At 40.6% G+C, this 12,337-nt stretch overlaps 1 protein-coding gene across 1 annotated transcript in view; it reads right to left on the bottom strand.

The window, feature by feature from the left end:
• Positions 1-2,623: 2,623 nt before the first annotated feature.
• Positions 2,624-12,337, bottom strand: part of LOC148864157 (E2F-associated phosphoprotein) — a 42,746-nt gene continuing 33,032 nt past the window's right edge. The window contains exon 3 of the mRNA XM_088980944.1: positions 2,624-3,017. Within this exon, the coding sequence (XP_088837070.1) occupies positions 2,765-3,017 (253 nt within the window). The 3' untranslated portion in view covers positions 2,624-2,764. The remainder of the gene's footprint in view (positions 3,018-12,337) is intronic.

A 12,337-nucleotide genomic window follows, 5' to 3' on the forward strand; every position in this document is an offset into this window, starting at 1 on the left:
TCCCCCAACCCCACCATTTCTTTTGCAGAGTAACATAAACACTGAAAAGCCTCACCCTTTACCAGAAGAAAATAAAAGGGGGGCTTAACAAGGCCACGTGGTAGGCGCTTCTGGCAGGAATTGGCCCATGAATGGAGTATGGAGACAGAAACATATGGAGCCCTTTTCTGCCCCCACTGAGCAGTGAGCAGCCACGAGTAAAACACTAAACCTCTGGATTGCTCAGGTCCCTCCTGAGCCCTGACGACTTGTCTTACCACACGTTCTTGCGCATTTTATCAAACACTTGGAAGGCTAAAAAGTTCAGAGAAATGGCCACCATTACAGCAGCTGTTAGTAACTCCTTCAATGGTAATCTGGGTTTATCAGCCTCAAAAAATTTGGGATGGGGACCAGTTCATGAGCTAAAAACTTTTTATGAAGTGCTAACAGCTGTAGTCTGCCTCCCCCAATTTCTGATGACTAGACACGTAATGGAGGTAAGTACACAGTACCTCCTGTCCCCTTGAAGACAACAAAGACTACTCACTCAAAATTAGGACTTGAACGGTTTTCATTTTAATGGGTCGCTGGCTGCCATCAGCAACGGCTACAGAACGCAATGGTGGTTGGCATATAAAAACATCAAAACACCATTATGCACTTACACACAAATGCTTGGACTCTCATGTGATGCCTACATCTAATCCTGAAAAGGCCTGTAACATCAGTGTACCATATTATGTAAATGATACCTACACTCTCCACAAAGGGATGTCTGACTTTTTCCCACGAATACATGTACATGCATAGAGGGCAGAGTCTGAATTATGAGGGACAATCAATGGATTAGTCTTTAAGTTGTTGTCTTTTGAAGAACAAATCCCAGACAAACAACCGCTCTCCAGCCAACTTTCGTAACAATGGCCCTGCCCCAGCATGTTAGGTCTGAACTGAAGTTGGGCCTTTGCAAGGCCTTTCTTTTTTGTGTAATTATGTGGGCTTCAGATTGGGCCCCTTGTTGGGCCTTTCAGTAGGATTGTAGATTGGGATACATGGAACCATGTTTGGGCAGACTGTGTTGCCAATTTGCCGGGTCAATGTCATGAAAGGCTGTTTGCATTTGTCTCGCTTAAATCCTACCTAACCTGAAATTTGATAAATTCTAGTAAACAGCAACTTTAATGCAACTCTTCAAATTATGGGACCTTGCCACCATGTATGCAGGTGAATCCAAGAGTTGCACAAAACCGTTGCTTACTTGAATTTTAGAAGGCTTCATTATAAGGAGAAAAAGCAGCATTTAGTAGCCGAGTGTCATATAATTTTAGAAAGAGTTGTTATAGGATCTTCGATAAAGATAGACCTTCAACAAGATATGTAAGATGCAAGAAATCTTTCTTTTCCCTATAAATAAATCAATGGTAGATCCTCGTCGTCATCATCATCATCTAAGCATTGTCCCAACTGTGCAGGGCCAGAGCACCAGCTACAGGAATCCTGTTCAGTGCTATATTCATTGTTTGAATCAGTCACTTCACCCATGTATTTTTAGATCTGTCCTTAGGCTTATCTCTTCCAGCCCCTTTACCTCATAATAAATCAGTTCTTAATGATTCTGTAAATAGTTTTCCCTGCACATGTTTAAACCATCTAAACTTACTCTACTCAGTACATCATTGTTGGCACAATAACTATTCTATAAGATTTTCTTTTCAGCTCGAGTAATATTCTCCCATCACATAAGACTCTAAAAGAACCCCTCTTTTCATCTTGTGGATTATTGGTCCAAGATAATGGAAGAAGTCACATTATCTTGGTTTCCAGTTTTAAGTATACCCTGATTTCACTCCTATTGTTATTAAATTTACATTGCATATACTTTTATTTTAGTCCTTTATTTTAAAATTTCTAGAGTATTTTTCTATAAATTTAATTTTGCATTTAATCCCTCTTTAGTTTCATCAATTAATGCTATGTCGTTAGCAAACACCATACATCATAGAACCTCCCGTGTATGTTTAGTTAATATATTCATGACCAGTGCAAAAAAACAAGGGCCAAGTGCTTGGCCTCAGTGAATTCCTGTCAATTCACCCATGCTTAATGCAAAAGAACAAGTGCCAAATGCTTAATCTTGACCAAGGTTTGTGGTAATACAGATTACAGATACATCTTAGGGGAAAGAAGGCACCTCACTCAAGACTTGGCATGTGGCAATTAGTTATCCATTGGTGCAAAGATCGGAAAATGGCTTGGCTGACACAGGCCAAACAAGGGGTGAATAGGGTTCAAATTTTCTAGGCATAATTGTAAGGCAAGCTTATGAAGTAAAAATGGGAAGGGTTAGATAGTTGAAGCTAGACTATGTTTGGGATTGCTACATTCAGCTATATTTAGAACGTTCTTTTTTTATTCACAATTAAAGTTTAGCTGTTATCTACCATAAGAACAAAAATAATTTCTCTAGTTTTTATCTATCATCACACTTTCCTTTCAATATTCAGTTGATTTATTCATGGACTCCAATTGGCATCATGGGAAAACGTTGAAGCAAGATGGTATAATCGCTTTATCCCAGCCTAGTTCCTTTATTTGGTTGAAGGGATTTAAAAGCACTCGAAGACAAAATAAGAGATGTATATGTGCTCAAGTGGCAAGGGCGGAACTTCAATAAAAAGTAAAAAAGAAAAAAACTGGGATACCTGATGATGGAAAGTTGCAGCCAGTGAAAGTAAATTTGAACTACTTAACCTATTTATGTACTCCAATGACACTGAGCAGATCAAGACTCACTAGGAAGAACATTAAAGAAATGATAGATCTCTTCTTTGTCAATGACACCTACTTCTGTTGAGCAGACCAAGCAACAAACAGGCTTAAATGTTTCACTCTCCACATGATCTTCACTCTCACCAAAATCTGTTGTACGCTTACTCTTCCTTGATTTTCGTTTGCTCTGCCGCAATATTTGATCACTTCTAATCTTGCAGTTGACAACAAAGATGGCCCTGTACTGTGTTACATACTTCTCATGCCTGCAAGACCCAAATTTTAGTTCAGTGGTGATGCAAAGAAAATTAAACCATACACATTTTTGTATATGATATTTGACAATCACTAGTTTCTGTAGAGGACTGTTGAAACTGGGGCAAATAGAGTTAAAAAAAAAATCTAATATAATATTTTCTCAAGACCCAATAAGTATGAGCAACTATTTTCCATCTTTTATTCTTTCTTTTATATTCTAATAACAAATTAATAATTTTCAACTGAAAGAGTGTAGCAGTTTAGTGGGGGGTGCAAAGGGGAGAGGGATGACCACAGGCATGTACCCCACCTCAAACTAATAAAAAAATATTATAAGGTTAAGACCAGAAATTAGACCTGTTTTGGTCTCTGGGTTATGGATTGAACAGCCCAACCATTCAACTTGCTCAAACAAAAAATTAAAAAAAAAATTAAAATATACTAAACTGATTAGCAATTATTTTAAAAGTTATTTTGCATTCAAATAAGCATAAAATATAAATGTTAGAGATTACAATACCCATTAACACATGTAGTTGTATTGGGCTCCTTATGAGGTGGGGTCCACACACTAACAAGGGCTGATGGAAAAAAGGACAAAAGGGGGAGAATGGAAAAAGGTCCAATTCTCTCACTCAATCTCTCTGGTAAGAAGACTTTGGGGTTTGAAAGCTAGGGTTTTCTTGGAGGTTATCTCACTTCGTTTGAGAAGGAAACAAGGTTTTCTTGGAGGTTAACAAGGGCTGCTTGAAGGTGCATCCATATCAAGGTTTTGTTGCTTATCATCTCCACGGATCAGTTCCGAAGAGTGCTTGTGCATCTATTGAGATGAGAAGACTCTATTTCTTTGTTGATTGTAAACCACCATTTTGGTGAGGAGTTTGGATTGTAAACTAAGAGGGTTCTCTTGATGTTTGATATCTTATAGTTTCTGCTAGACAGGAGCTTTGTATTCCCATTATCATTGTTATAGTGGAGATTTCTAGGTTAGTGCCCTATGGAATAAGACGTATTCAAGTTAAAAAATCAGTATATGAGCTAGACAGGAGCTTTCCACATTAAAAATCAGTATATACTTTCTTCTTGTCTATAATTGTTTGTTGTTCCTTATTATTGTTATTTCGTACTCAGTTGAGGTTTAAGTTGCTTTGGAACAAATAAGACGTATTCAAGTTCAACAGTACAAAACAGGGTATTACAACTCCCAAATACTCTGTTTTTCACAACTACAGCGTATTCCAAAGGGCAAAACAGTGTATTACACAGGTAATGCCTAAAACAGAGTTTTAGCTTGCTTCCAATTTGTAATCACTCATGGAGAGTGGGAGACGAGAGAGAGAGATAGATAGAGAGAGAGAGAGAGAGAGAGAGAGAGAGAGAAAGAAGAAAATGGAGATACGATTGAAAGGGAAAAAAAAGATACTGCTGGCTGCCGCCAGTTCTCTATTTATATGCCCCTGGCAGCACACCCTAGAACCAAACTAATAAGGAAAAAAGGACAAGTAACTAACTGACAGTATCTTAAGAAGTCAGCCTACTAACAGCAACTATAAAGTAACAATTAAATAAGCCTTACAACACTCCCCCTCAAGTTGGGCTGAATATGTCTATCATGCCTAGCTTGTCACATAACTCATTGTGCTACGAGTATGGAAGCCCTTTTGTGAGAACATCAGCAAGTTGTTCCTTGGATTTGATATAAGGGATGCAAATTTCCCTTTTTTCCAATTTTTCCCTTATGAAGTGTTTGTTCACCTCAATGTGCTTGGTCCTCTCATGTAGGACAGGGTTGCTGGCGATGTTTATTGCAGCCTTGTTGTCACAGTAAAGAGACATAGGACTATGAACAACTCCAAGCCCCCCTAGAAGATTTTTTAGCCAAAGGACTTCAGCCACCTCAACGCTTGACCTTGCTACCACGCTCTATTTCTTGCTCTTCCAGGTTACTAGATTTCCTCCCACAAATGTGCAATACCCATTCGTGGACTTTCTGTCATCCACAGCTCCTGCCCAATCAGCATCTGTAAAGACTTCCACCTTTAGGTGATTGTGTTTACTGAATAGTAGACCTGTTCCGGGATATTTCTTCAAGTATCTAAGAACTCTCTCTGCTGCCTCCATGTGTGGTTTCTTAGGAGAGTGCATGAACTGGCTTAGGACCCCAACGGATTAGGCAATGTCTGGACGGGTCATGGACAAATAAATCAGCTTTCCCACTAACCTTTGGAACTGTTTCACATCTTTCAGAGGTTCACCAACACAGTCACCTAACTTATGGTCAACATCCATGGGGTATCTGCCAGCCTAGCACCTAATTTGCCTGTATCATGTAATAGATCAAGGGTGTATTTCCTTTGAGAGATAAAGATATCCTTTTCTGAGCGGGCAACTTCAATCCCAAGGAAATACTTCAGGGGACCTAGATCTTTCACTTCAAATTTAGATGCAAGGAATTGTTTCAATTTTTGTATCTCTGAGCTCCAACTTCCTATAATGATGATATCATCCACATACACTATCAATATAGCAACCTGTTCCTGACATTTCTTCACAAAAAGTGTATGATCAGACTGACATTGTTTGAAGCCCATCTGTTGAACTGCCATGTGAAACTTACTAAAACAGGCTCTGTGAGACTTTTAAGCCATAAAGAGACTTTCGCAGCTTGCACACCTTATTTTCACTTCCCTTGGCACAGAATCCAAGGGGTTGAACCATGTATACTTCCTCCTCTAAGTCATCATTCAGAAAAGCATTCTTTATGTCCAGTTGATGCAATTCCCAGTCAAGATTAGTAGCTAAGGACAGGAGAACCCTAATTGAGTTCATCTTATCTACTGGAGCAAAAGTCTCATCATAGTCAACCCCGTATACTTGTGTGTACCCTTTGGCTACTAATCTTGCTTTGTACTTTTCAACTGTTCTGTCTACCTTGTGCTTAACCGTGAACACCCATTTACACCCCACGAGGTCTTTCCCCTTTAGAAGATCCACCAATTCCCAAGTTTGATTTTTGTGAAGAGCATTAATCTTCTCCTTCATGGCAGCTGTCCATTCAGGGCATTTTAAGGCTTTTGCAACATTTATGGGAATAGGGATGCAATCAACTGCAGATAGGAAGGCTCGGTACGAGGGGGAAATGTGATCATAGGAGACAAAATGGGTAATGGGGTGTTTGGTAGTGCATGACCTGAATCCCTTTCGTTGAGCAATAGGAATGTAAGATCATTCACAGTAGGAGTAGGGTTAGGGAGTGGACTTACCTTCTGGGAGTCTAATGGTGTCAGTTGCTCAGTGTTTGGCTGCTCCACATCTCTATCACATCGCTAATCTCTACGACGTGTACATTGGAAGACACGGAAGGGAGCAAGGTCCGGAATAGAAGGAAGAGATACTTGAACCTGCTTCTCCTCTTCCACACTACTACTCTCCCCCTGAGGAGAAGCATGGAAGAATGGCTCAGACTCAAAGGACACATCCATAGACACAAAAAACTTACGACTAACGGGATCAAAGCACTGATACCCTTTTTGAGAGGAGGGATACCCCAGAAAGACACAAGGAATGGACCGAGGGTCTAACTTACCTCAAGATGGAGACAAATCATGGACAAAGGCACGACAACCAAAGACTCTCATGAGAATGGAAAATAAAGGAGACTGAGGGTACAATAATTGATGAGGGGCCATGTAGTTCAACACTTTGGAGGGCATGCGATTGATGACATAAGCAGCTGCAAGTATGCATCCACCCAAAAACTTTTTGGAACATTCATATGTAGCATCATCCCGCGAGCTACCTCAAGGTGTATTTTTTCTTTCTGCAACACCATTTTGTTGCGGTGCTCTAGCGCATGAGCTCCAATGAATAGATCCATGGGAGACAAAGAACTCATTAAGCTCCCCATGGAAGTATTCTTTTGCATTGTCGGATTGGAAGATCTGTATTTCAACATGGAACTGCGTAAATACCATCATCTGTAAGTCTTACACAATCTTTGGAACTTCGTCTCTACTATACATAGGAATTACCTATGTATAGCGAGAGTAATCATCGATCAATGTGATAAAGTACTTATATCCACCCTCAGAGATTACATTGGTAGGACCCCATACATCAGAATACACAACATGAAAAGGAACATTTGATCTTTTATTGCTTGAGTGAAAAGTTGTTCTACATTGTTTGCTCAACTGACACGTTTGACACTGGAACTCTGACACTGAACATGACTTAAATAAAACCATAAACAAAGACTTTATTATTTCAAAAGAAACATGACCTAAACAACTATGCCACAAAAAAAAATTTGACTCTTATTTGACTGACTATGTGACTCTAAGGATGACACCGAAAGACCAGCTTTGTTGTCGAGAATGTAGAGACCATCCACTAGGCTCCCTCTACCAATCGTCCTTCCAGAAGTTAGATCCTGAAAAACACAAGTTAGCAAAAAAGGTTACACTACAGTTTAAAGAGCTTGTAATGCCACTGATTGAAATACACAATTCAGGTTAAGGCCATGGGGAAAAGATATTGATCATTGGCCTGCAATGGAGGAAAAAGAACCATCTGCAAGTCTCACTCTATCCCTTCCTGACAAAAGGCTATAAGTCTGAAACAAGTTTGGCTTCCTTGGGGTCAGACTTATTAGGGTGGTCCCGGGTACTACCAGCAACCTGAGTATCTTGGGTTGCCACATGTACTGCATTCTGTGTTGTGTTCATCTTCTTCTGACCTTGACTTTTACCCTGTTCTTGATTCTTCATTGCCCACTTGGGTTTCCCGTGGATGTCCCAACAAGTGTCACATGTATGCCGTGAACGCCGATAGTGGGTACGGAACAACTTATTTTTATCATCAGTCTTCTTAGTGTCACTTTTCTTCCCCGTGGAGTTATTATTCATTGCAGCCAAAGCAACTTGTTGCTCCCCCTTAGTCGTAACCATTACACTCTGCCTGTTTTCTTCCGATTGAACAAAGGAGTATACCTCGTGAACTGTCGGCAACTCTTTGCTTCCTAGGATCTAAACCCTCGATGGTTCATATGCAGGGTTCAATCCCAACAAGAAGGCAAACACACGTTGCTAAGAGACCAGCTTCCTATAGGCCTTAGCATCATCATCATGTTTCCACTCTATAGCCCGATAATGATCCAATTCTTTCCATATGGAGGTAAGGGCTGAATAATATGAAGACAAACTACGGTTTCCCTGTTTACAAGTTGAAGATTCAGCTTGTAACTGGTAAACCTTGGCATAATGCCTTTGCTCAGAATAGGTAGTTTTGGCTTGTTCCTAGATCTCACTAGCGGTGTCTGCCCACATAAAGTTCTTCATCACATCAGGTTCCATGGCTGCGAGGAGCCAAGACATCACCATACTGTTTTCTTGGTCCCACCTATCATGTTCAGTTGTCTCACCCTTGGGTTCTTTCACCCTTCCATTAATGTAACCAGCTTTACCCCTTGCCGTTACATAGAGTTTTACGCTTTTAACCCAATCCAGGTAGTTCAAACCATTTAAAGGGGTAATTGGCATGGGAAAAATCATGTTTTCACCTCCCATACCAACTGTGCTACGGGTTGGTGTAACCCCATATGAGGTTGATTCATAATTCGCCATAGGATGCTGCTGAAAAACAATCCAAACACCACACAACTACACAACAGCCACAAACAGAATACCAACCCACAAGGAATTTACTACTAGGATGTGAGGAAGAGAACAAGACACTGCTGAAATCAACTCTGAGATGGTTCAGTCATTAAACCAGCCCGGTAATCAGTTCAACACAACCAAGGCAGACATTACTATTAGTCCGACTGCAGCTCATACAGTCTAACAATCCAACATCCAAAGAAATATATATATATATATATAACCAAGGAAAAAGCCCTTCATACCATTGGCCAAAGAAGACAGAAACAAGAACAAACCTATCCAACACCTGTACGAAGGTGCCAACCTGAAATCAACTTCACAGCATCGAACAGAGAAGGAAGGGAGTCTCTATCAGCATCGCCCTTCTCCGACTAGGATTTCCTTGGTATTACGACCAAGAAATCTGCTAGGGTTTCCGCCAGCAACCTACTAGGGTTTCTCTGTCTTCCACATCCAAGAATTTAAAAGAGGAAACCTTGCTCAAAACAGGAGGGATCGTAGGTCTTTTACAGCCCAGAAGACCTGCTCTGATACCATGTAATCACTCATGGAGAGTGGGAGACGAGAGACGAGAGAGAGAGAGGGAGAAGAAAAGGGAGATACGATTGAGAGGGAAAAAAAAAAGATACTGCTGGCTTCCGCCAGTTCTCTATTTATATTAACTTAATAGAAAGAATAGAAATTACAAGCATGCCCCTGGCGGCACACCCTAGAACCAAACTAAGAAGGAAAAAAGGACAAGTAACTAACTGACAATATCTTAAGAAGTCAGCCTACTAACAGCAACTATAAAGTAACAATTAAATCAGCCTTACAACACAATTGATATGTTAACCACATTTTATTATATATTCAGGACCTACAAACTGTATTAAAGTTGCGGTTGTGATGTGATTTTCCTTTGTCCAAAGTGATAAGGAAGAAAGTTCTTGTACCATGTTCAAGTTTATAGCATCAAATTTCTTAGTTTGGAAGACAAGATTCATTGACTGCCGCCAACACCTGTACAGACTGCTGAAGTCATCCGCCAGCAATCCGATGTCAGAAATTCACCTCGTGGAAGAGGATCAGCAGGAGAGGTACTCCCAAGTGACTTTACCCGCTCTGGTACCAAGTTGTTAAACAAGAGTTACAAATCTAGGGTTTAGAAGAGAGAAAAGAAGAGGAAAGAAGAAGAAAGATGTGTCGAGAGGTGTGTGTTGGTTACTGTTCACACCCTCAAAAGTTCTTTATATATATATATATATATATATATATATATATAAAGATTGGAAATGGTGACCTTCATTAAGGATAACAAATTACATCTTGCACTGTCAACCACTCAAACAAAGAGTGTTGACCCCAACATGACATCAAGAATTACAATACAGCCCAAGAAAAGTTTTCCCTGAAGGTCCCTTGTTTTTCCAAGCTACCTGCCACAGAATTTGTTGATATCCTAACCCATTTGAAAATTACTTCAACTTCCCTATCTAAACTTCCATACACCCACTCTCTTTGTTTGCAGCCATCCTATTATCAATTTAGAGTTCCCTTCCACCTCCAAGTTCTGAAATTCCCATTGTTTTGCAAATCTCAGGCCTTGTAGTATAGCCAAAGTTTCAGCTTCATAGAGTCTCCCACTCCTATGGGACCAGAATATAGTGCAACCATTTTGCCCTCCCATCCCTAAAGACTCCCCTAACTCCCGAGGGCCCTGGGTTACCCATGGAGCTCCCATCAAATTTCAATTTGACCCTTTGTTGTGCTGTAGGTGTCCAAGAAGGCTGAGGGACAGGCTGTTTGGTTGAAGAGTTTGCCACTGCTGACCATCCCCTTTGTAAATCATCCACTGAAAAGTCTTTAAATAAGTTACTTACTTTCAGCCAATGTATGACTTTAATGGCTATGCAGTCAATAATTTGTTCTGTTGATCTTTGTGCCCCTTGGAATATTCTGTTATTCCCTTCTTCCCATAAAGACCAGAGAATGGCTGCTCTTGTTTCCCTCCACATCACTCTCCCCCTTTTCTTTGATAGGAGGAAGAAGCTTGGGTTGAAAAGACTTGTCACATCTAGAGGAGAGGTCCACCTGCAGCCAAATAAGGAAGAGAACCAATTCCACACACAAGAAGCAAAGGGACAAGAAAGTAACAGATGTGTAACTGTCACACCATTTCCCAAACAAAGGCAACAAACATGAGGGGAAAGGCAATGATTTGGCCTTCTTTTTTTGTAAATTATCCAGAGTATTAATTTTCTGGAGCACCACCTCCCAACAAAAGGCTCTTATTTTTTGGGGTACAGGACTACACCAGACTTCCTTTGTAGGAAAGGAGCCTCCTGGGTGCGAGGAATGAAGGAGGGCGGAGAAAAAAGAGGCACAGGTATAGGAGCCAAAGGGAGACTCTGACCAGATTCTGCTGTCCTGGCAAAAGGGGTCCAGGAATGCAATATTAAGAAGGGAAATTAGTTCATCTACTAAGACCATTTCATGTTCCCTAACCCTCTCCTTAATCCTAGATCCCAAGAGTTTTCATTAACAAGCAATGAAGAAATCACTTTCCCTTTATTGAGGGACAAAGAAAAAATAGGTGGAAATCTGTCTTTGAGAGGAATGTCCCCAAGCCAGATATCCTCCCAAAACCGAACTTTGTTACCCATACAAGCATCATACCTGACCAGCTGAAGGAAAGACAATAGCAAACTGTGAATTCCTTTCCAAGGAGAAGCCCTTGTTGCCCTAGGATCAAGGCTAGCGTCCCATCCGTTGTCTGCCATGCCATGGATGCTTACAATGACCTTATGCCATAAGTTGTCTTGTTCCAAGGGAAACCTCCACAACCATTTACCTAGTAGTGCCAAGTTCCTAAGTTTAATGTTTCCTACCCCTAGGCCTCCACTATCCCTACTCCTTGAAACCACCTTCCATTTTACCAAATGATCATTTTTTGTATCCCTTGGCTCCCACAAGAAGTCGCTCATCAGTTTCTCCACTTTATTGGCCACTTTTAAGGGGATCCTAAAGGTTGAGAGGTAATAGACTGGCAAATTAATCAATGTTGACTTTATTAGGGTTATTCTACTCCCTAGAGAAATGTAGTTTCTCTTCCAGCCAACAAGCCTTTTTGTGAATCTTTCCACTACTAGATCCCAAAAGCTGACAGAAGTCGGGTTCCCTCCCAAGGGTAGACCAAGGTACTGTAGAGGCCACTCACCTACTTCACAACACAACAAGCTAGCTAAGCTTTCAACCTCACCTCTCTCCTTACTTAGCCCTGCTACACAACTTTTGCTCCAGTTTACTTTGAGGTTGGAAACCTTTTCAAACAGGGATACCACCCTCTGTAAATTTGTCAAATCCTCCTTTTCTCCTTCGCAAAAAATTAGAATATCATCTGCAAATTGTAAATGAGTAATCACCACATTATTTCTTCAATTCTCCAACCTCGTATCAAATTGTTGGCATCAGCCCTTGAGATCAAATCACTAAACACATCTGCTATTAGAGTGAAGAGGAAAGGGGACAGGAGTACCTTGTCAAAGGCCCCTTTTGGCTAGAAAGAAATCTCTGGCAACTCCATTAACCGAGATGGAATAATGATAGGAGGAAATACAATCCCTTATCCATTTGCACCATCTCGCTCCAAAACCTCTCAACCTTAACACTTCTAGAAGGAATCT

This window comes from Nelumbo lutea, chromosome 3 (assembly GCF_056320005.1).
Source record: "Nelumbo lutea isolate HS-2025 chromosome 3, American lotus-T2T, whole genome shotgun sequence".
Lineage (NCBI taxonomy): Eukaryota > Viridiplantae > Streptophyta > Magnoliopsida > Proteales > Nelumbonaceae > Nelumbo > Nelumbo lutea.